At 40.6% G+C, this 24,702-nt stretch overlaps 1 protein-coding gene across 8 annotated transcripts in view; it reads right to left on the bottom strand.

Moving 5' to 3' along the window:
* Nucleotides 1-13,344, bottom strand: part of SLAMF6 (SLAM family member 6) — a 43,965-nt gene extending 30,621 nt beyond the window's left edge. For all 8 annotated transcript variants that reach the window (XM_025287521.3, XM_006047551.4, XR_006551562.2 and 5 more), the window contains exons 1-2: nucleotides 13,203-13,344; nucleotides 1,023-1,346 (exon numbers count right to left, since the gene is read on the bottom strand). In XM_025287521.3, coding sequence (XP_025143306.2) covers nucleotides 1,023-1,346; nucleotides 13,203-13,311 — 433 coding nt within the window. In that variant the 5' untranslated portion in view covers nucleotides 13,312-13,344. The remainder of the gene's footprint in view (nucleotides 1-1,022; nucleotides 1,347-13,202) is intronic.
* Nucleotides 13,345-24,702: the final 11,358 nt, after the last annotated feature.

Genomic DNA, 24,702 nt, shown 5'->3' with positions numbered 1-24,702 from the left:
TAACGTGTATTTTTATTATTGCCTCCATATCCTCTACCCAGAATGTCAGCACCATGATGAGGTCAGGGATCTTTGTTTTGTTCACTGATGTATCTCAAGGGACTAAGACAGAGTCTCGAACATCATTCATGGTTAACAAATACTGTTGACTCAGTAAATAAACTTAACATGACTCACATTTTTCTTAACACTGAATCTTAGGCTGCTGCTGCTGCTGCTAAGTCATCCCAGTCGTGTCTGACTCCGCGCAACCCTATAGACAGCAGCCCAACACGCTCTGCCATCCCTGGGGTTCTCCAGGCAAGAGCAGTGGAGTGGGCTGTCATTTCCTTCTCCGAATCTTAGGCTGCTGCTGCTAAGTCACTTCAGTCATGTCCGACTCTGTGTGACCCCATAGATGGCAGCCCACCAGGCTCCCCCATCCCTGGGATTCTCCAGGCAAGAACACTGGAGTGGGCTGTCATTTCCTTCTCCAATGAATCTTAGGCAGTTACTCCCAATTAATTGATATTGACCCATAAGATCAAATCTTTGCTATCCCTAGCATAGTACACACAGATTAATTGGTCAATGTTTTAAAAAGCCGATAGTTTTTATCTTAAAATTCCTTTGCACAATTGTAAAAACAAACATGTTGGTGTACCTTATGTCTGTTTTTGTGTGTGTGCTTTAGAAGGAGAGGCACTCCAAAATGCCCTGGGAATGTATTGGCATTCAGTCTCAAGAGTGCGGTTGTTGCAGAAGTTGTACTTGGTCTTCTAAATAGTCACAGAAGAAACTTGTCTCAACAAGTATAATGGAGCCTGGTACAGGGTCAAGGAGTCATAAGCTTTAGGTTCTAATCTCAGCTCTGTCACTAACTGCTGTGCAATGTCATTGAATTGTTTTGTTTCTGGACCTCAGTCTAGCTCCAAATGTCATACTTTTTACCACGAGTCTATAGTGCATATTTGCAGTCACATAGAATTGAAATATGTACTATTTTTTAGTCCATACAAAATTAAGCCCAAGTTTTGACTCACTGAAGATCTGCAGGTTATAATCGGTGTACAAAGAGGAGGTTGATGTGGTTATCTGGGCACGGTAATGTCCCACGTCTGCCATTGTCAGATTGTTGAGCTGCAAGGAGTAGGACTCAGTGACATTCAGTTGATCTTTCCGTTTTGGATCAGTCACCTGTATTTTTGCTTCTTTTGGCCATATGAAGATGACAGAGCTTCCCTCGTGAAGCCAGGTGATGAACGTGATATTCTCTTTCACAGGAAACTTTGAGGGAAGAGTTACAGACTCCCTCAGGACCCCGTTCACAACCAGTGGGGTTGAGCTGGCTTCTGAAAATGAGTTCCCTGTGAACACAGAAAGGAAACTGTTGTGACTCTCCCTTCCCTACCTCCCACACCCTTTCTCCTCATGCTGCCAGTCTGTTAGAGCTCACTGATACTGAAGTCCAAAGATAAGATGAAGAGGAAAAGGATAGGGAGGAGTGCTGAAGTAGACAATCACAGAGGCTCCGCCAACAAAATGCCTGGCACCCATGGTTGATGAGTAGTTGGTCCCAGCCAGTCTACCTGTGACCAGCTGGATGCCATACTAGCTGGTCACACCTGGGTCATAGCCATACTATCTGACCCCAGCCTCTGAGTTATCTGGGCATGAGATGGAGAGGGACAACTGCATCCAATCCCTGGCACAGATTTCAAAAACTGCAACTCTTTACTGATGAAATATAATTAAAGCTTGACATTTAGTAAATACCTGCTGTGTTCAATGTAGTAGGCTTGTGAGATTTAAAGGACTAATAATAGGAATTTACAGTTCTTATACATTATTTCATCTGATGCTGACAACAAACTTTGACAAGTAGGATGAATATTATCATATCCATTTACAGACAAGGATCTGAGGCACAGAGTAGTTAACTAATTTTCCTAGAGTTGCCCAGCTAAAGAATAACAGAGTTGGGATTCAGATCCAACTCCTTTGACTCTAACTATTTTGTGCTCCTTGCATGATACCAGAAGATATCTTTTCTGCTCCCAAAAGATAACTGTCTAGGAGTTGAGAAGATAAAAACTGGTAAGTATAAAATTAATATATATAACTTCAAAGTAACATGTAATGGCTACACTCTCATGAGCCTATCTCAGAGCCATTAATGTTTGAGCAAAAAAGGTGAAATGGTTACAATCATTTTTAAAGAAGATTCTTCCTTAACATCCTTTGCCAAATTCCTAGCATTTATCATACCATTTTGTAGCCTTCTGTTCTCTTAACTTAATCATCTTATTTAATAGTTATCTTAATTATCTTTATATCTGAGCACAAAGCCTGACACAAAGTAGGATCTGGAAATGTTTGAGTGAATCAGTGAATAAGTAACCATTACCACTAGGATTCAGCAATATGTGAACTGAGAACTTCCAGATGTTCAAGCTGGATTTAGAAAAGGCAGAGGAACCAGAGATCAAATTGCCAACATCCGCTGGATCACAGAGAAAGCAAGAGAATGCCAGAAAAAAACATCTACTTCTGCTTCATTGACTACACTAAAGCCTTTGACTGTGCGGATCACAACAAACTGTGGAAAATTCTTAAAGAGATGGGAATATCAGACCACCTTATCTGTCTCCTGAGAAAGCTATATGCAAGACAAGAAGCAACAGTTAAAACTGGGCATATAACAACAGACTGGTTCAAAATTGGGGAAGAAATATGTCAAGCCTATATATTGTCCCCCTGATTACTTAACTTATATGCAGAGTACATCATGTGAAATGCCAGGGTGGAGGAATTACAACCTGGGATCAAGATAGCCTAGAAAAATATCAGCAGCCTCAGATATGGAGATGATACCACTCTAATGGTAGAAAGTGAAGAGGAACTAAAGAGCCTCTTGATGAGATTGAAAGAGGAGAGTGAAAAAGCTGGCTTGAAGCTCAGCATTAAAAAAAAGAGCTAAGATCATGGCATCTGCTTCCATCAATTCACGGCAAATAGATGGGGAAAAAGTGGAAGCAGTGACATATTTTATTTTCTTGGACTCCAAAATTACTGCAGAGAGTGACTGCAGCCATGACGTTGAAAGATGCTTGCTCCTTGGAAGAAAAGCTATGACAAACCTAGACAGCATATTAAAAAGCAGAAACATCACTTTGCCGACAAAGGTCCTTATAGTCAGAGCTATGGTTTTTCCAGTAGTCATGTACGATGTGAGAATTGGACCATAAAGCAGGTTGAGTGCTGAAAAATTAATATTTTTGAATTATAGTGCTGGAGAAGACTCCTGAGAGCCCCTTGGACAGGCAAGGAGATCAAACCAGTCAATCCTAAAGGGAGTCAACCCTGAATATCCATTGGAAGAACTGATGCTGAAGCTGAAGCTCCAATACTTTGGCCACCTGATGCGAAGAGCCAACTCATTGGGAAAGTCTCTGATGCTGGAAAGATTGATAGCAGGCAGAGATGGGGGCAACAGAGGATGAGATGGTTGGATGGCATCATCAACACACTGAATATGAGTTTAAGAAAGCTCTGGGAAATGGTGAAGAACAAGGAAGCCTGGCATGCTGCAGTCCGTGAGGTCGCAGAGTTGGATGCGATTTAGAGACTGAACAATAACAACTATTATCACAACCTCAACTTTCTTAAGACCCCTTAGTTCTCAGGAGAGAATCTGAGTAGGGGAGGAAATATCTCTTTGGATTTTTGTGCTCAACTCCTGGGTGAGCTCGCACTTCCTCTCTCTCAAATTGTCGTATGCATGCCTGTCACATGAAAACTACTTCACCCCTTACTACATTTTTCCATCAGCATTGTAACATGCTGTTGTTTGTCATTTGGCCCTTCTTCCCTCTTGGAATAACACGCATGAATATCACAAGCAAAATCTTGAGTGAAAAAAGAAAATTCAGATACAAATAGAATACAGTGGCATGCTTCCATTTATTTAAAGTTTTAAAACAAGCAAAATAAATCTATTCTTTTAAAAGTTGGGATAGGGTTACCTTTGCAGTGGAGGGAGAGCAAGTAGGAGGGAGCATAGTGGGGGCTTTCTGGGCTGCTGGTTATGTGCCGTTTCTTAACCTATGTCTGGATACACAGATTTGTTCATTTTATGATGATTCATTGAGCTGACACTTAGGATTTGCAGTTTTCTCTATTTCAGTAAAAGAGGTTAAACAACAAAAAGCAAAACAATATAATTGCAATGGCCTATGCGGGACAAGAGCTTCCCTGGTGGCTCAGATGGTAAAGAGTCTGCCTGCAGTGTGGGAGACGTGGGTTCGATCCCTGGGTCAAGAAGATCCCTTGGAGAAGGAAATGTCAACCCACTCCAGGACTCTTGCCTGGAAAATCCCATGGACAGAGGAGCCTGGCAGGCTACAATCCATGGGGCCACAAAGAGTCAGACACGACTGAGCGATATCACTTTCTATGAGGGACAAAATGATCTGATTCTTTTTCTCTCTGGCCTAATTTCCTATAACTTTCCACCTTCTTCCCTTCCTACCTCACATTATGCTGGCCTGGTTCTTCCTTGAAAGGCCAGGGTTGTACACTTGTAATTGCCTCTGTCTGGAATGCCCTTCGCCCAGGTATCCGCATGGCTCACTCTTTTTGTCTCCATAAGGTCTTTAACTTAAACTTGCCGTCTCAAGGAGGTCTTCTATGACTACACTTTCCTCACCACCAGTCCTTACTGCTGTACACTCACTGCCTTTGAATTTGTTTTTCTCTGTAATATTGTCTACCGCACTTTGTAATTCGCATATTTGTTTTACTGTTCTTTCCCCCTTCCACTAGAATATAAGCTCCATGAAAGCAAGAAATTTGTCTGTCTTGTTCAGTGTGGTGGACGCTCTTGAACAGTGCTTGGCACATAGTAGGCCCTGGTGGTTCAGTGGAAAAGGATCTGCCTGCAGTGCAAGAGATGCAGGAGATGTGGGTTCAGTCCCTGGGTTGGGAAGATTCCCTAGAGGAAGGCATGGCAATCCATTCCAGTATTCTTGCCTGAAAAATCCCACAGACAGATGAACCTGGCAGTCTGCAGTCCATGGGATTGCAGAGTCGAACATGACTGAGTATGAGCATGAATATTGTTAAGTGAATGAGTACATCTCCACTCCTTATCTTGGAGTTTCTGTGCCAAGGATGTTTAGGTCCAGTTCCTCTTTGTAAGGAATCTTGGCATATCCTGTGGCCCAAGGACTCTTCAGGAACTGTTATTCTTTGTCTAGTACAGACTTTTAAGCTTCCTTTGTTTTTACAGGTTGAAATCCTTCATTTATTTAGCAATCATTTTACTATTTGCTCAGCTCTATGCCAATTCAGTGAATAAAAGCCTTAGAAATCATGGCATTCAGAGCATATTTATTAGATTCCTTTTATATACCAGTTTCTGGGCTGATGACTGTGAATACAAATATGAATAAGACACTGTTTGTCCTCTGGGCTCACCTTGTGGTAGAGAAGCCTGACAGGTAAACGTGTAGCTGCGGTGTGGCGAGTTAGGCATAGACCTAGGATAGAGTTTGCTTCCATATAGCCCTCACATCACTAATTTCACCCTGCACACTCACCATCAAGTGTTTCTTTCTCTTAGCCATAATTACGAGGTTGCTTTCCTCTATTTTGCATACTCTTGACTGTAGGGATTATGCTTATTATCTCTGTAACCCTAGCTTTTAGCACAATTTTGAGCCCAATAAATGTCGAGTTGATAAGAGGTATATGCTCTCAGTTCAGTTCAGTCACTCAGTCGTGTCCAACTCTTTGCGACCCCATGAATCGCAGCACGCCAGGCCTTCCTGTCCATCACCAACTTCCGGAGTTCACCCAAACTCATGTGCATCGAGTCAGTGATGCCATCCAGCCATCTCATCCTCTGTCGTCCCCTTCTCCTCCTGCCCCCAATCCTTCCCAGCATCAGGGTCTTTTCCAATGAGTCAACTCTTTGCATGAGGTGGCCAAAGTATTGGAGTTTCAGCCTCAGCATCAGTCCTTTCAAAGAACACCCAGGACTGGTCTCCTTTAGGATGGACTGGTTGGATCTCCTTGCAGTCCAAGGGACTCTCAAGAGTCTTCTCCAACACCACAATTCAAAAGCATCAATTCTTTGGTGCTCAGCTTTCTTCACAGTCCAACTTTCACATCCATACATGACCACTGGAAAAACCATAGCCTTGACTAGACGGACCTTTGTTGGTAAAGTAATGTCTCTGCTTTTTAATATGCTGTCTAGGTTGGTCATAACTTTCCTTCCAAGGAGTAAATATCTTTTAATTTCATGGCTGCAATCACCATCTGCAGTGATTTTGGAGCCCCAAAAAATAGTCTGACACTGTTTCCACTGGTTCCCCATCTATTTCCCAAGAAGTGATGGGACCAGATGCCATGATCTTTGTATTCTGAATGTTGAGCTTTAAGCCAACTTTTTCACTCTCCACTTTCACTTTCATCAAGAGGCTCTTTAGTTCCTCTTCACTTTCTGCCATAAGGGTGGTGTCATCTGCATATCTGAGGTTATTGATATTTCTCCTGGCAATCTTTATTCCAGCTTGTGCTTCTTCCAGCCCAGCGTTTCTCATGATGTACTTACTCTGCATGGCAGTGCAAACAGTGAAAATGGTGGGGCAGGAAGGGTTGGAGGTTGTCAGGAAACACATCACAGAGAAGATACCATTGTAGTATGGCTTTGAATAAAAACAAGAGATCCTTCATTGCTTGATTATTTCAAGAATGCCCTGCTCTTTCTTTGCTCTGTTGTTCCCTTTGACTGAAACACCTTGCCCACATTTTCCCCTCAGGTGAGCTCCTATTTATCCTTCAAGGGTAAGTTCAAATTGCTTATATTTGTGGGGTTTTGCATCAATCCAGGAGAGTTGAAAGGAGTTTGTAGTGGGAGAAGAGGAAAAGGTATAGAAAGAGGAGAAGGGGTTGGTAGGAGTTGTTTTCTGCAGGTCTAAGAATAAGATTTAAACCTCTGTGCTTAAGGAAGGTGAAGGTCAGAAACTGCTTTTGAAAAAGCTCAGAATTACTTTTGAAAAAGTTCAAAAGCTACTCTGAAAGACTTTGGACTGAAGGAGAGCTGTTTTGGGGTTCAGATGATGCAGTATGGCCCAGAGAGCACAAGAAGGTCTTTTTCTCTACTCTACCTGGAATCAGCACTGATGCTTTGGGAATGTCCTAGATCTGTATCCTTGGCATGAATATTGTTGTTCTCTGCAGAACATTGAGGTCTCCCCTAAGTGGTTCAGCTGGTAGCAGATTTGGTTAGGCCTGGAACCAGAACAGACTAAGAATTGGGAAGATGTTTCATGACTGCAACAGAAGGCTGCTTTAGCGATCCATGGGAAGTTCTCTTATTAGTCACTGGGGGCCACTTGGAGCATGGGGTTGGTGCTGAGGTCTTGCTCATCCTCTGGTGTAGATGTTGAGTCAGCAGAAATTTGCAGTATGTTTGTTTACAGGTTTCACTCACTCTGGGAACATGAGTAGTGTCTTCATCAGCTTATTATGCCCTCAGAATCTGGCCCAGGGAACCTGGAATACTGCATAGGTTGAGACTGGAATGTGAAGTGACTTGAATGATTATCTGAATGATTTTTTTTTAATGTAGTAAGAAAAATGGAGTATTTTTGAGAAATGAGAAGGAATAAAGAAAGCAGGTAAGACTGAGTTGATTCTGGAAAAATGGCAGAGAAACTTTGGGTTATCTAACCTAGGGGACTGGTTCAGGCCTATCTAAAGGAAAAAGAAATATAGTGGGCTGTTTTAGCTCAGCATGAAACAAGTTCAGAAGGAGGTTAGAAAATACACAAATAGCCAATAAGCACACGAAAAGATGCTCAGTATCATTAATTGTGAGGGAAATGCAAATCAAAAACCTCTATGAAATGTCTTTATATCTACTAAGACGGTGACTAATAATAATAATAACAATAAAAATAATTGAAAAATAAGTGTTGGTAAGGATGTGGAGAAATTAGAACACATTGCTGGTGGGAATGGAAACTGGTACAGCCACTGTGGAAAAACTGTTTAGTGATCCCTCAAAAAATTAAGTACAGCATTATCATATGATCCAGCAGTTTCATTCCCAGAAGAACTGAAAACAAAAACGTGTACAAAAGTCTTCATAATAGCACTATATGAAAAAGCCAAAAGCTGGAAACAACACCAATGTCCATCAGGAGGTGTGTGGATGAATAAGTTATGGCACACACACACAGTGGAATATTATTCAGCAATTAAAAGGAATGAAATATCGATACATGATACAATAGGAATAAACCTTGAATACATTTTACTAAGAGAAAGAAGTTAGACATAAAAATTCACAGATCACATGATTTCATTTATATGTAATATCCAGAACAGGTGAACTCATTGAGACAGAAAGCAGATGAATGTTTGAAGGGGGAGAAGGGTTTGAAGGGTTGGGGAGAGAAATGAGAAGGGATTGCTTAATGAGTACAAGGTTTTCTTTCAGGGTGATGAAATGCTCTGGAGCAATAGAAGTGGTGGTTTCCCAATGCTGTGAGTTTACTAAATGTCACTGAATTTGTACACTTTAATATTATTATTTTATGTTTTGTAAATTGCACCTTAATGAAAAAACGGAAGAAAGACAACAGTCTGCTTGTGCATGGAGACACAACTGAGGCTAGATCTAGAGTGAGACTGAAAACTGGGAGGCTTGGAAGCCTGGCAGTCCAGTGGGCAGTGACTGCAGATTCTGAGAGGTGGAAAGACCCAGTTCTTGATGATAATGACAAAATGTAAAACAACTCTCTGCCTGTGGTGAGCAACAATAAACATTGATAGGTGTGGATGGTTGGTAAGAAGTAGATAATGCTGCTCAAGGGAAGGGGAGTCATTGGATTATAGTCTTTGAGCAGAAAAACCTGCAGAGTTTTTGGCTCAAAACCTCAGAATCATTTGGTTGGCCCATGTGTATTGGTTATAACATATATTTCCTACTACTGTTCTCTCTTGCACATCAGAATGCCTGTATCTGCTTCTTGCAAACACACTCAAAGAACTAGTTCTTATTTCTCCATCCTTCCAACCCCATTGTGACTAAAGTCTCATATGTGGTCCATGGAACATCACTGGTGTTCCTTGGGAACTTGTCATAAATGCAGAGACTTAGTCTCCTTTCCAGAATCAGCATTATAATAAGATCCCCTAGTACTTTGTATGCATATTAACGTTTGATAATGTTTCACGTTCACTTTTCACTTTCATGCACTGGAGAAGGAGATGGCAACCGACTCCAGTGTTCTTGCCTGGAGAATCCCAGGGACAGAGTTGGACATGACAGAAGTGACTTAGCAGCTAACATTTGATAAGTTCCCACCTGGAAAGAATTAAATGTAGAAGCAAGTGAGATTCATTTTCTCCAGGGCATGATGACGTTTGATCTCAATTATACCTTGAGCTTCCCTGGTGGCTCAGATGGTAAAGCATCTGCCTGCAATGCAGAAGACCCGGGTTTGATCCCTGGGTTGGGAAGGTCTCCTGGAGAAGGAAATGGCAACCCACTCCAGTATTCTTGACTGGAGAATCCCATGGATGGAGGAGCATGGTAGGCTACAGTCCATGGGGTTGCAAAGAGTTGGACACGACTGAGCGACTTCACTTCACTTCACTTCATATCTACTGGAATTATTTCTTTATCTTTACAGCTAAATTTCCTAAAAGGAGCAAGTTATGGTGTCTGGCCCCTTGAAAGAATGTAGGCTGGCATGAGTCATCTTCCTTCATGCTTGCTTCAAGATTGATTTGTACCAAACTCTTATCACAGTGGTTTTCTTTTAGTTCCTTAATCATTCTAAACTCTTCCCTGCACCAGGACCTTTGCACATGTAATGTCCACTGCTTTGAATGCTTCTTCATTAGATTCCTCCCTTGTTTGACTTCTCTTTAAATATCAGTTGAGATGCTACCTTTCCAGAAAATCCTTTCCACACCGCCTCCATCTAAAGAAGGTCCTCTTGTTTTTCTATCCCATGGTCCTGAAACCAAGCAGGACCTTGTGGGGCTCATGGACATAGAAACCTTTCTGTCCTGCTTTTCTTGTTTGTAGGGAATAGACTCCAGCATTCATGACCTTTGAATCTTCCCTGGTGTCTTAGACAGTAAAGCGTCTGCCTACAATGTGGGAGACCTGGGTTCAATCCCTGGGTTGGGAGGATCTCCTGGAGAAGGAAATGGCAACCCACTCCAGTATTCTTGCCTGAAAAATCCCATGGTTGGAGGAATGTGGTTATGCTACAGTCCATGGTGTTGCAAAGACAGACTGAACTTTCACTTTCATGACCTTCCCTGAGTTCCTAAGGGCAGATTATAACAATTGCTAATCTGGAAAGGGAAGGGATGCAGACACAAGGGAGGAGCAGTAAAGACAATGGTGCAGCCTTAGGGGCAGGGCCCTGGTTCTGCCTTCGGGATGCACAACAATATCTTTGAGCTCTTTATACTAATAGAATGAACACTCCCAACATATGGAAGATGCCAGCATTCTTCATTCCAGATTAAAGGAACTAGAGAAGCTCTTCTAGAAGACCACCTCAGGCTAGATTAAAGGAACCACAGAAACTCATCAGATTATCTGAGACCAGATTAAAATAGTACAGGCCCTGCACACACCCTAATCTTATTAGCAATTCTACCCTTGAATGGTTGCTATAAAACTCTTCGCCAAATCCTCCCAAGTTGGAACACATGGTTTTTGAGAGCAGAAGCCTTCTGTGTCTCCCTTTTCCTGGCAAACCAATAAAACTATCCTTTTCTACTTCACCCAAAACTCTGTCTCTGAGACTTGATTCAGCACCAATGCACAGAGGCCGAGTTTTCAGCATCAGTACCCTGCTTATTATCTTCTTAGTATCACAGTTTATAATTACAAATACATTTATGTGAATATATAGCTGTTTGTAAACTATGCAGCATAGTAAAATGGTTATGAATAGACTCTGGAGCCAGTCTCCCTAAATTATAACCTTGTAAATTACTGCTTTCTTCCTGGACCTCAGAACACCTGCACACACATTCAAGTATGTTTCATTTCCTATACCATTCACTTCCCCCACAGCAGTTTGACAGTAAGCAAGTTACTCAAACGTTGTATGACTTCATTCCTCTTCCTTAAAGTGGGGATAGGAATAGTGTATATTTCATAGGGCCCTTATGAGAAATATTAATGGGAATGGGGAGAAAAATGGGAATTTTAACCTGAGGATATTAAGAATATTGAATTCTAGAGATGAGTTCAATTTTGCAAGGAGGTAAAGACACCTCCGTGGCTCCTGGGCCAGGGAGTAGCTCTTGAATGTATAATTTTTTCCTCTTTCTGCTCTTCTACATATTCCCCAAGTTTCCATCTTCCTTACAATTTTCTCCTTAGCTTTATTTATTATTTCTATGCTGTGAGTTCCAAGCCTCCAGCCTCAGCTCTACCTCTAGTCCTGAATTTCCAGCTGCTTTCAAGAAATTTCATGAATATCACACTAACATCTTAAAATTAGTAAGTCCAAAATTGAAATCATCATCTCATCATGGCTGCTCCCTCCTCCCCACTCCCAACTTTGTAAACTTTTTGGCTATTCTGTCTGAAATTTCTCTGCCCCCAATATTTAATCTCTCCTCTCCTTGCTTGATTTATTTCCTCCTTATCATTTATCACTATCCAATATACTTATTTATTTTGTTTCACTTATTTGTTTTGTTTATAGCTTGTTTCCTCTGCTAAAACGTTAACTCCGTGAGGGCAGAATTTTTTTCTGCTTCATTCATGGTGTACACTCAGAAACTAGAATAGTGCCAGGCATCCAGTAGGTGCTCAATGATTGTTTATTGGATGACAATGAATTCTCTCCCCACTTCATTCCCATTGCCAGGTACTCGAGCTAATTCTACATCTGTGGTGATTCTTGCTTCTGCCCTCTCTCTTGTGCTGCTACCATTTTGATTCAACTGTCACTGTTCCTCAAAACTATCACAAGAGCTTGCCACCTACTGGCTAATGAAATCTGTGCGAGTTATTTCAAAAGGGGATAATAATAGTACAGACTCCTAGAACTGTCAAAAAGCTTATGTGTATGATGTAAGTATAGCATTTGACCCAGTGCCTGGAACAGTACAAGCCCACAATGAATGTTAACTATTTTTACCTGCTGTCCTGGGCTAGTTCTGGGATAGCTTTCTTGTCTTGTCTCCTGCCCCTTCCTGTACTTTGGCCCCAGTGGACCACTTGTGTTTCCCCAAAACCTGACATGAACCTTCAAGTTTTCCACATAATGGACAGCAGGGAATGAGAAGCATGTAGGATCTGAGAATTCCTGTCTGGCAGATTAAGTATTGCTGGACTAGCTAGTCCCTGATTTGCATCAAAGGAAAGGAAAGCTGGAGAGTAGTTTTTTCACAGTACGCAAAAACCGTGAACACTATTTTGAGTGTTTTAGTTGGGTTCAGAAATTTCAGCTAAACAGAACCATAGATTTTCAATATTTTCAATGAGGCAAGAAAGAACATGTAGCCTACTTGTGATCACAGAGTAAGATAGCAGCTACTCTGGTGAGAAGGCTTCTTTTCTTAACCTTGCTGCTGCTGCTGGGGCTGCTAAATCGCTTCAGTCATGTCCGACTCTGTACGACTCCATAGACAGCAGCCCACCAGGCTCCCCCATCCCTGGGATTCTCCAGGCAAGAACACTGGAGTGGGTTGCCATTTCCTTCTCCAATGCATGAAAGTGAAAACATAAAGTGAAGTCGCTCAGTCGTGTCTGACTCCTAGCGACCCCATGGACTGCAGCCCACCAGGCCCCTCTGTCCATGGGATTTTCCAGGCAAGAATGCTGGAGTGGGGTGCCATTGCCTTCTCTGTTCTTAACCTTAGCTCTCTTTATATCACAACATGCGGCTATAACCCCCAGTCGTATCTTAGAAAAGCTCATTTCCCATGCCCCAGCATATAATTCATTTAAATGCAGACACAGTTGAAGCTGTTAACTCTAGATGATCTCAGGCTGTAAGCTGTTAAGTTGAGAGGCAATGGCAGTTTATCAGGCACCTCTGTGAGCCCCACCAGATCCCTTAGTAGAGATACAGACAGACACCTAAATGTAGGTGATTTAGATCGAGCAAACTGCACAAAACCAGGAGTCAAACATGACTACATGGGTATACTTCAGCATTTACCTGGGCCACGGCAGAAGACAACTAGTAGGAGAGCCTGGAACAGCCAGATCATGCTCTTAGCGGTGGAGAATGGTGTTGGAGACTTCAAGATAGTCAGTGTTCTTGCCATTCTCTCATAAACTGAAAGTGCTTCTTATCGACACTGCCTGTTTCCTCTTAGAGGCGTGGCAAGACCTTCTTCCCCTGCACTAAAAGTCCCAATTTTATTTTGCAAATTTGTTTACTTTTTTTCTGAGCTAAGTGCAAAAATCATGTGTGATGTGAACTGGAATCTTCACTACTGTTAACTTAAAAAATAGTTACAACCTAAAAGTTGAGAGTTATGTTTTATTTGCCAGAAATTTTTAGGACTTCAGACCTGGGAGACAGCATCTCAAGTAACCCTGAGAGAACTGTTCTGAGGAGGTGGGGCGGGGGGGGAGGGGTTAGGCTATACAGAAGTTTGCAACAAGGGGCAGGTAGTCCAAACATCAAAAGATTATTGTTAATTAAAGAAATATCTCAAGTTAAGGAATTTAGCGCTTTTCTATGTATGGAAGATGCAAGAGTCTGGGCTTACTGAAATCATTCCGTTCATAGGCATCTCAGCTACCTGGGGCCAGCATCCTGCATTTTTTTACATCCTTTGTTCCTCGAAGTGAGTGGAGGCAGCATTATAGCTGTTGGACCACAGGTATTCTTCTCTTTCATGGGCACCCTGGAGGACTGGAATCACTGATGACTGTACATTCTTGTTTATTGATATAATAGGAAATACTGTTTCTTACTATCTATATCCTTTCTTCTTTTATTTTGATTCTTTTTTTTTTAATAGTGGCAAAACAAGTGTCAGCTACAAATTGGTCGGAGAAGGCAATGGCACCCCACTCCAGTACTCTTGCCTGGAAAATCCCATGGATGGAGGAGCCTGGTAGGCTGCAGTCCATGGGGTCACTAAGAGTCGGACACAACTGAGCGACTTCACTTTCACTTTTCACTTTCATGAATTGGAGAAGGAAATGGCAACCCACTCCAGTGTTCTTGCCTGGAGAATCCCGGGGATGGCAGGACCTGGTGGGCTGCTGTCTATGGGGTCGCACAGAGTTGGACATGACTGAAGCGACTTAGCAGCAGCAGCAGCATGGGCACTTGCTATCTTCCTTTACAATAGTTAAATCATGTGTTGCTGCAGCTGCTGATCTTCAACAGCTCCTGAAATGAGTTCAGGGTAGAGAATAAAATGAGGCAGTCTGTGCTCTGGGAAAAACTGGCAGGACAGGTCTTCAAATAGTTAGGTTGCAAGAAGGGGGACCCCTTCCAGGGCTTGAGAGTGGGTTCTTGTCTAACACTCAGAAATGAATTGTCTGAGGAGACACATGTGCTGACAAAGAAGGAGTCTTTATTGGGAAGGGGCACCCAGGCAGAGAGCAGGAGGGTAAGGGAACCTGAGAGGACTGCTCTGCCATGTGGCTTGCAGTCTTGGGTTTTATGGTGATGGGGTGAGTTTCTGGGTTGTTTCTAGCCAATCACTCTGATCCAGGGTCCATCCTGGTGGCACACACATTACTCAGCCAAGAAGGAAGTCAGTGAGAAGGATTCTGGGAGGTGGTAGGACACATGGCATCTCCTTTTGACCTTTGCCAAACTCTTCTGGTTGGTGGTAGCTTACTAGTTCTGTATTCCTTACCAAGACCTCCTGTTGTAAAATAACTCACGCAAATGGTTCTTTTGGTGCCTGGCCAGGGTGGGTGGTTTCAGTCAGTGTGTTTAGTCTAACAATTAGGTATTTTCAGGAATCAATTTTATGAGCCCAATTCTTGTATCTCCTTATATCTAGAAAAACACTAAAATCCTCCCTGGTGACAACCGTTCCTTGATGTCAATCCAGGATATTGGACTGACTCATTGGATTGACACATCCAATGAGCAGAAAGTTTCACCAGACTAGCAGAAACCTTCTGGGAAAATATGTGCTTGAGTGCATGTATTTCTCCTTCACCAAAATCACATGCATACCTACCTTCTCCCCCTGCCTCTTTGGGACAGTTTATCAGAGCTATCTGAGGTGCTGTCTCCTGGGCTGCAGTCCTCATTTTTGCACCAAATAAAACTTAACTTGCAGCTCTCATGTTGTGCATTTTTTTAAGTTGATACAACCTAAATTGTATATTGTGGTTATGTAATCCGAAACTTACTATTTTAACTGTCAGTTCAGTAACATTAAATAAAAACCATGTTGTGCAACTGCCAACATTATACATTTCCAAAATGTTTAATTACCTTCAATATTGTGATTCAACTGTATCATTCAGATGACCGAATATATGTGAGATAGATATATCTGTTTCACATATATTTGGTCTTTGTCCACAGCTTTCAAAATCTTCAGAATTTCCTGAGCTATTAGAATAATGCAAACATCTTTTGTTATATTATTTGGTCCCTCATCTTTAATTTCTGAAATCGCTTTTGTTGTTCAGTCACTAAGTCACATCCGAGTTTTTGTGACCCCACAGACTAGAACATGCCAGGCTTCCCTGTCCTTCAGTATTTTCTGGAGTTTGCCCAAACTCATGTCCATTGAGTCAGTGATGCCATTCAACCCCTTCTCCTCCTGCCCTCAAGTTTTTCCAGCATCAAGGTCTTTTCTGATGAACTGACTCTTAGCACCAGGTGGCCAAAGCCTGAGGAAGTATTCATTCAAACCTCTGATATGTAGCTGGGAGGTCAAAAGCCCAAATGACAGCCTGCACTTGTGACTGGCATCTGAGGTGGTGGTGTGGGTGGGGGCAGTCTTATGGGACTGAACCTGTAGCCAAGCAGAACCTTATGGTGCCTTCCCCAGACTCAACCTTCCATCCCATGTCTTCTGCCTGCCTCTCTTTTTTTGTAGAAAAGTTTTATTCTCCAAGGCCTCCCCTGAGTCACAAAGGATGAGCTCAAGAATTGATTGAATTGATGTGAACTTGAAGTAACAACAACAACAAAAATTGGGGCCAGGAAAACTGGTAATGAATCAAACTGTAAATCAGCCACAAAGCAGTCACAGAATGTTGAGCTCTTCCCTGAAGGACATAGATACAGTGTCTGATGCACATTTCTGAGTTGTCTTACAGATACTAAAACCCTCACCAAACTGAAGAAGCTAACTAGATAAAGACAATGAGCCCCCAGACTGCCTGGAGTCTGAGGACTTATGATGTTAACACCCGTGACACCACCCTATTATTCGCCATTAACCAGTCAGAATTGTGCATGAGCTGATCATACAACCTGTGACTCCCCTCCATCACTCTGCCCTTTAAAAAGGGTCCCTGAAAGCCATGAAGACATCAGGTTTTCTGAGCATCAGATGCCTGCACGCCTTGTTTGGCATCTACAGAAAACACTCTACTTTCTTTCAGCATGGTCCAGTATCAGTAGACCGGTTTACTTTGCACAGGTGAGTGGACTGAAGTTTGGTTCAGTAACAAACCCTTAACTTATGGAACCTGATGTTATTTCTAGGCAGAGAGTGTCCAAATTGGGCTGTATTATCAGTTCAGTTCAGTTCAGTTACTCAGTCATGTCCGACTGTTTGAGACTCCATGGACTGCAGCACACCAGGCCTCACTGTCCATCACCAACCAACTCCTGGCATTTACTCAAACTCATCTCCACTGAGTCGGTGATGCCATCCAACCATCTCATCCTCTGTCATCCCCTTCTCTTCCCACCTTCAATTTTTCCCAGCATCAGGGTCTTTTCCAGTGAGTCAGCTCTTCGCATCAGGGGGCCAAAGTATTGGTGTTTCAGCTTCAACATCAGTCTTTTCAGTGAACACTCAGGACTGATTTCCTTTAGGATGGACTGGTTGGATCTCCTTGCAGTCCAAGGGACTCTCAAGAGTCTTCTCCAAGACCACAGTTCAAAAGCATCAATTTATAGTCCAACTCTCACATCCATACATGACTACTGGAAAAACCATAGCCTTGACTAGACGGACCTTTGTTGGCAAAGTAATGTCTCTGCTTTTTAATATGCTATGTAGGTTGGTCATAACTTTTCTTCCAAGGAGTAAGCGTCTTTTAATTTCATGGCTGCAGTCACCATCTGCAGTGATTTTGGAGCCCCCCAAAATAAAGTCTGACACTGTTTCCCCATCTATTTCCCAAGAAGGGACTCGATGCCATGATCTTAGTTTTCTGAATGTTGAGCTTTAAGCCAACTTTTTCACTCTCCTCTTTCACTTTCATCAAGAGGCTTTTTAGTTCCACTTCACTTTCTGCCATAAAGGTGGTGTCATCTGCATATCTGAGGTTATGATATTTCTCCCAGCAATCTTGATTCCAGCTTGTGCTTCATCCAGCCCACCCTTTCTCATGATGTACTCTGCATATAAGTTAAATAAGCATGGTAACAATATACAGCCTTGATGTACTCCTTTTCCTATTTGGAACCAGTCTGTTATTCCATGTTCAGTTCTAACTGTTGCTTCCTGATCTGTATACATATTTCTCAAGAATCAGGTCAGGTGGTCTGGTATTCCCATCTCTTTCAGAATTTTCCACAGTTTATTGTGATCCACACAGTCAAAGGCTTTGGCATAATCAATAAAACAGAAGGAGATGTTTTTCTGGAACTCTCTTGCTTTTTCGATGATCTGGCAGATGTTGGTAATTTGATCTCTGGTTCCTCTTCCTTTTCTAAAACCAGCTTGAACTTCTGGAAGTTCATGGTTCACATATTGTTGAAGCCTGGCTTGGAGAATTTTGAGCATTACTTTACTAGCATGTGAGATGAGTGCGATTGTGTGGTAGTTTGAACATTCTTTGGCATTGCTTTTATTTGGGATTGGGGTGAAACGTGACCTTTTCCAGTCCTGTGGTCACTGCTGAGTTTTCCAAATATGCTGGCATATTGAGTGCAGCACTTTCACTGCATCATCTTTTAGGGTTTGAAATAGCCCAACTGGAATTCCATCACTTCCACTAGCTTTGTTCGTAGTGATGCTTCCTAAGGCCCACTTCACTTCACATTCCAGGATGTCTGGCTCTAGGTGAGTGTGAGTGATCACACCATTGTGATTATCTGGGTCTTGAAGATCTGTTTTGTACAGTTCTGTGTATTCTTGCCACCTCTTCTTAGTATCTTCTGCTTCTGTTAGGTCCATACCATTTCTGTCCTTTATCAAGCTCATCTTTGCATGAAATGTTCTCTTGGTATCTAATTTTCTTGAAGAGATCTCTAGTCTTTCCCATTCTATTGTTTTCCTCTATTTCTTTACACTGATCACTGAGGAAGGCTTTCTTATCTCTTCTTGCTATTCTTTGGAACTCTGCATTCAAATGGGTATATCTTTCCTGTTCTCCTTTGCTTTTTGCTTCTCTTCTTTTCACAGCTATTTGTAAGGCCTCCTCAGACAGCCATTTTGCTTTTTTGCTTTTCTTTTTCTTGGGATAGTCTTGATCCCTGTCACCTGTACAATGTCACGAACCTCTGTCCATAGTTCATCAAGGACTCTATCAGATCTAGTCCCTTAAATCTATTTTTCACTTCTACTGTATAATCATAAGGGATTTGATTTAGGTCATACTTTAATGGTCTAGTGGTTTTCCCTACTTTCTTCAATTTAAGTCTGAATTTGGCAATAAGGAGTTCATGATCTGAGCCAAAGTCAGTGCAAGTCTTGTCTTTGCTGATTGTATAGAGTTTCTCCATCTTTGGCTGCAAAGAATATAATCAATCTGATTTCGGTGTTGACCATCTGGTGATGTCCATGTGTAGAGTCTTCTCTTGTGTTGTTGGAAAGGGGTGTTTGCTATGACCAGTGCGTTCTCTTGGCAAAACTCTATTAGCCTTTGCCCTGCTTCATTCCGTATTCCAAGGCCAAATTTGCCTGTTACTCCAGGTGTTTCTTGAGTTCCTACCTTGCATTCCAGTCTGCTATAATGAAAAGGACACCTTTTTTGGGTGTTAGTTCTAAAAGGTCTTGTAGGTCTTCGTAGAACTGTTCAACTTCAGCTTCTTAAGCGTTACTGGTTGGGGCATAGACTTGGATTACTGTGATATTGAATGGTTTGCCTTGGAAATGAACAGAGATCATTATGTCATTTTTGAGATTGCATCCAAGAACTGAATTTCAGACCCTTTTGTTGACTATGATGGCTACTCCATTTCTTCTAAGGGATTCTTGCCTATAGTAGTAGATATAACGGTCATTTGAGTTAAGTTCAGATGGGTGAGTTAAATTCACCCATCCCAGTCCATTTTAGTTCACTAATTCCTAAATGTCGATTTTTTGCCATCTCCTGTTTGACCACTTCCAATTTGCCTTGATTCATGGACCTAACATTCCAGGTTTCTATGCAATATTGCTTTTTACAGCTTTTTACAGCATTGGACTTTGCTTCCATCACTAGTCATATCCACAACTGGGTATTGTTTTTGCTTTGGCTCTGTCTCTGTATTCTTTCTGGAGTTATTTTTCCACTCTTCTCCAGTAACATATTGGGCACTACCGACCTGGAGAGTTCATCTTTCAGTGTCAAATCTTTTTGCCTTTTCATACTGTTCATGGGGTTCTCAAGGCAAGAATACTGAAGTGGTTTGCCATTCCCTTCTCCAGTGGACCTCATTTTGTCAGAACTCTCCACCATGACCTGTCCGTCTTGAGTACCCTACATGGCATGGCTCATAGTTTCATTGAGTTGGACAAGGCTCTTGTCAATGTGATTAGATTGTTTACTTTTCTGTGACTGTAGTTTCAGTCTCTGCCCTCGGATGCCCTCTCCCAGGGCCTACCATCTTATTGGGGTTTCTCTGACCTTGGACGTGGGGTATCTCCTCATGGCTGCTGTTCCTGACCTTGGACGTGGGGTATCTCCTCTTGGCCCCTCACCATTCACTATTAGTATGGGGTAATTCCTTACTGGTGTGAACCCTCCCCCCAACCCCTGCCCCATCAACATAGGAACTGGGTACAGAACATTTTGGAACCATTAAGCAATGACTCCCTGATTACCTTGTCCTTCAACCTCTACCAACCTCTAATTTATGTTCCATTTCTATTAATTTTCTTTCTCTAGATACCTCATATAAGAGGAATCATGCAATCCTTACCCTTTTGTGCTTGGCTAATTTTACATAGCATGTCTTTAAGATTAATCCATTTGGAGCATGTATCAGAATTTTGTTCTATTTTTTATGGCTGAATAATATTCCATCATTTGTATATATATGACTGAGACCAAGCTCACTCTACTTGTCAAACAACAGGTCAGTTAATCAAGAGACAAGATGTTGAAACAAGGAATACAACTTTATTTGGAAAGCCAGCTGACTGAGAGAGGGGCAGACTAAAGTCTCAAAATAGCCATTTTATCGGGGTCTGGATGCCAGGTTTTTTATAGATCAGAGAGTGGGAGAGGTGAGGAGGTAAAGTTAAAAAGGTCATTAATCTTACAGATATTTCCTGGAATGGCTAGCCTTGGGGAGGAGATGTGTTAATTTCTTCCTTCCTGTAGCCATCCACAGGTGGACAGGGTCCTGAACAAAGACATTTTGGTTTAACATTCAGGCAGAGGGGCAGGGTTCTCTGAGACAGGTCATTCTGTATGGACAGTATCCTTTTAGTGAACAAAAGCAATGGGAAACAAAGCAAAGCAAAGAAAAAAAAACAAACAAACAGATCCAACACGGAGTCCATTCTTCCCTGTAACATATATACTACATTTTCTTCATTTATTCATCTGCTTATGGACATTTTTCATATCCCCTGCTTTTGAAAGATCCACTTTGCTTCTTTGAAAGACCTACATTAGTACCTGTTTTCACTAACTGAAAGAAATTCAAAGATGATTTTTGCATTTGTGAATAAAGGCAAAAAGCAAAAATAGTATTGAACATTTGTTTTGCAAGAACTTTTACAGAGGCAATATACACCCTGAGCATTGAGAGTGATACCACCAAGCTTCTTCCCCTGGAACTACTTGGCATATCAGCATCAAGCTGCTGTAACTTTGAACTGTGTCGGTGATTTATCTTGATTTATTTTGTGCATCTGTTAATAAGATGTTTCCTAAAGCAATTGCTTCTTTGGTTTATGCTCTCTCTGCTTACAAAAGGTTTCAGAGGGACACTCTAGTTTTGGATAGCAGGGGGAAATCTGTATTGTGAATAATGCTACAGTGAACATTGGAGCATATGCATCTGTTTAAGTGTTTCCTTTCATACAATAATTCTATGTTTAGCTTTTGTCCTAAACTGTTTTCCATGGTGTTTTCTACACCATTCTACATTCACACCAGTAATATGCAAGAGTTTCAATTTCTCCACATCCTTGCCAAAGTTTGTTCTTTTTTTTTTTTTTATAATAACCATCCTAATGGATGTTAAGTAATATCTCATTGTGGTTTTGATCTGCATTTCTTTAATGATTAGTGATGTTGAACATCTTTCCATGTGCTTATTAGCCATTAGTAATTTTTCTTTGGAGAAATGTCTATTCAAGTATTTTGTCTACTCAAGCCTTAAATTTTTTGTTGTTATTGAGTTATAAGAGTTCTTTATGTATTTTAGATCTTAATCACTTACCAGATATATGATCTGTAAATATTTTCTTCCATTTTGGAGTTGTGTTACTTAATAGTATCTTTTTTTTTTTTTTACTTATTTATTTTTAATTGAAGGAAATTTGCTTCCTAGTATTGTGTTGGCCTCGGCACACATCAACATGAGTCAGTCATAAGTATACATGTGTCCCCTCTCTCTTTAACTTCCCTCCCACCTCCCACCCCTTCCCACCCCTCTAGGTAGTTACAGAGCCCCGATTTTAGTTTCTTGAGTCGTATAGCAAATTCCCATTAGTTATATATTTTACAAATGGTGTATATGCTTCCATGCTGTAGTATCATTTGATGTACGAAAGTTTTTAGTTCAAGTGAAAATTGATTTACCTGTTTTTCTTTTTTTCTTTTGGTGCCTATGCTTTTGGTGTCATATTCAAGAAATCATTGCCAAATCCAACATTATGAAGGCTTTCCCCTTTGTTTTCTTCTAAGTGTTTTATATTCTTAGCTTTGATATTTATCTCTTTGATACATTTGAGTTGGCTATTGTACATTGTTTAAGGCAAGATTCACCTTCATTCTTTTGCATACAGATGTCTAGTTTTCCCAGCACCATTTGTTGAAAAGACTGTTCTTCCCCTATTGCATGTTCTTAGTATCCTTGTTAAAAATCATTTGTCCATATATTTGAAGGTTTATATCTGGTCTCTCTGTTTTATTCCACAGGTCTCTATGTCTGTCTTATGCCCCTGCCACACTATTTTGATTATTGTAGCTTTGTAGTAAGTTTTGAAATCAGAAAGTGTGAGTCCTTCAGCTTTGTTCTTTTTCAAGATTGGTCATTCAGGATTAAATTTACTCAAATACATTTTTTTTTCATCTATCAAGATGATTATTTCTTTTCCCCCCTTTAATATGCATTAACAAAACACTGCAATAAAATATTTCTTTAACAAAATATAATCCAAGTCTTGAAAGAGAGAAATCTTCAACCTAGAATACTCTACTTAATAAGATTATCATTTAGAATAGGAGAAGAAATAAAGAATTTCTAAGACAAACAAAAACTAAAACGAAGTATTACTTAATAGTATCTTAGAATAGAAGTATTGAAAGGTCATCTCTGAACAGAACACAATCAAGAAGTAATAGGAAGGAAGAAATTGAAAAGCAAATCACTTAAATTGACCAGTATACAGATCAAAAGGAGGAAAAACTATTTGTGAAAGCAATGATAAACAGAAGGAATGGCAAAAGAATAAACATGAAAATGTAAAAGGGAACATCAAAATTATAAAATGTGGGGGGGAAGAAGAGTAACAAAATGCATATTCTTTTTCTTTTTTTTTTAGAATGTGCTTGAGCCTATATGATTATTAGTCTAAAGCAAGCAGATATAGGAAGGGGTTAACATATTTGAGAAACAGGGAAATCACAAATAGTAAAATATACAATAAATTCAGGATGGGGATCACATGTATACCTGTGGCAGATTCATTTTGATATTTGGCAAAACTAATACAATTTTGTAAAGTTTAAAAATAAAATAAAATTTAAAAAAAATTAAAAAAAAATACAATAAATTCACAAAAAACCTAAATGAAGAGACCACAAGCATAAAATAAAAGGAAAATTTTTCAAACCACAAAAAGAAAAGCAGAAAAAAAGAGAAAGGAACAAAGATGAAACAAAGAATCAACTGAGAAACAAGGTTTGAAATGACAATAAATATATATGTATCAGTGAAAGTGAAAGTGTTAGTCACTTAGTTGTGTCCAACTCTTGTGACACAATGGACTATATAGTCCACCAGGCTCCTCTGTCCATGGAATTCTGCAGGCAAGAATACTAGGTTGGGTTGCTACCTCAAATGCCAATGAACTAAATGCTCCAATCAAAAGACATAGAGTGACAGATTGGGTAAAAAATAAGAGCCCATAAAATCCTGCTTGCAAGAGACCCACTTTAGGGCAAAGGACACATATGGATTTCAAGTGAGGAGCTGGAAAAAGACATTTCATGAGAACAGAAATGACAAGAAAGGAGGAATTGCAATACTAATATTAGACAAAACAGATGTTAAAGAAAGGCTATGAAGAAAAATAAAGAAGGATACTACATAATTATAAAATGATCTATACAAAAAGAGGATTTTACACTCATCAATATATATATGCATCTAATATAGAAGTGGGCTTCCCTAGTGGCTCAGCTGGTAAAGAATCTGTTAGCAATGTGGGAGATGTAGGTTTGATCCCTGGGTCAGGAAGATACCCTGAAGAAGGGAATGGCTACCCACTCCAATATTCTTGTCCAGAAAATCCCATGGACAGAGGAGCCTGGCAAGCTACAGTCCATAGGGTCACAAAGAGTTGGACATGACTTAGCAACTAAGCAAATACAAATGCTAACAGACATAAAGGGAGAAACTGATGGAATACAATAATATTAGGAGACTTTAACACCCCACTCACATCAAAAGATAGATCTTTCAGACAAGAAACAATAAGGCACAGAGGTCCTAAATGATACAATAGAACATTTAGACTTAATTGATATTTTCAGGATACTACATCCAAAAAAAGCCAGAATATACATTTTTTCCAAGTTCACATGAAACATTATCCAGGACTGACCTCATCTTAGAGCACAAAACTAACCTCAATCAAATTAAGAGTAGAGAAATTATTTCAAGCATCTCTGAGCACAAGGGCATGAAACTAGAAATCAATCACAGGAAAAGAAATGAGAAAAAATGAATATATGAAGACTAAATGATATTTACTAAAAAAAAAAAAAACAATGGGTTAATGATGAAATCACAAAGGTAAATAAAAATACTTTGAGACAAATGACAATGAAAACACAACCTACAAAATTCTATGAGATGCAGCAAAAGCAATTCTTAGAGCGAAGTTCATAGTGATATAGGTCTTCATAAAGCAAAAACAAACAAAAGACAAGAAAAATAT

The sequence above is a fragment of the Bubalus bubalis genome, chromosome 6, assembly GCF_019923935.1.
Source record: "Bubalus bubalis isolate 160015118507 breed Murrah chromosome 6, NDDB_SH_1, whole genome shotgun sequence".
In the NCBI taxonomy this organism is placed as follows: Eukaryota; Metazoa; Chordata; class Mammalia; order Artiodactyla; family Bovidae; genus Bubalus; species Bubalus bubalis.
Note: the sequence above shows the minus strand (reverse complement) of the source record. Positions and strands in the feature narration are given on the sequence as shown.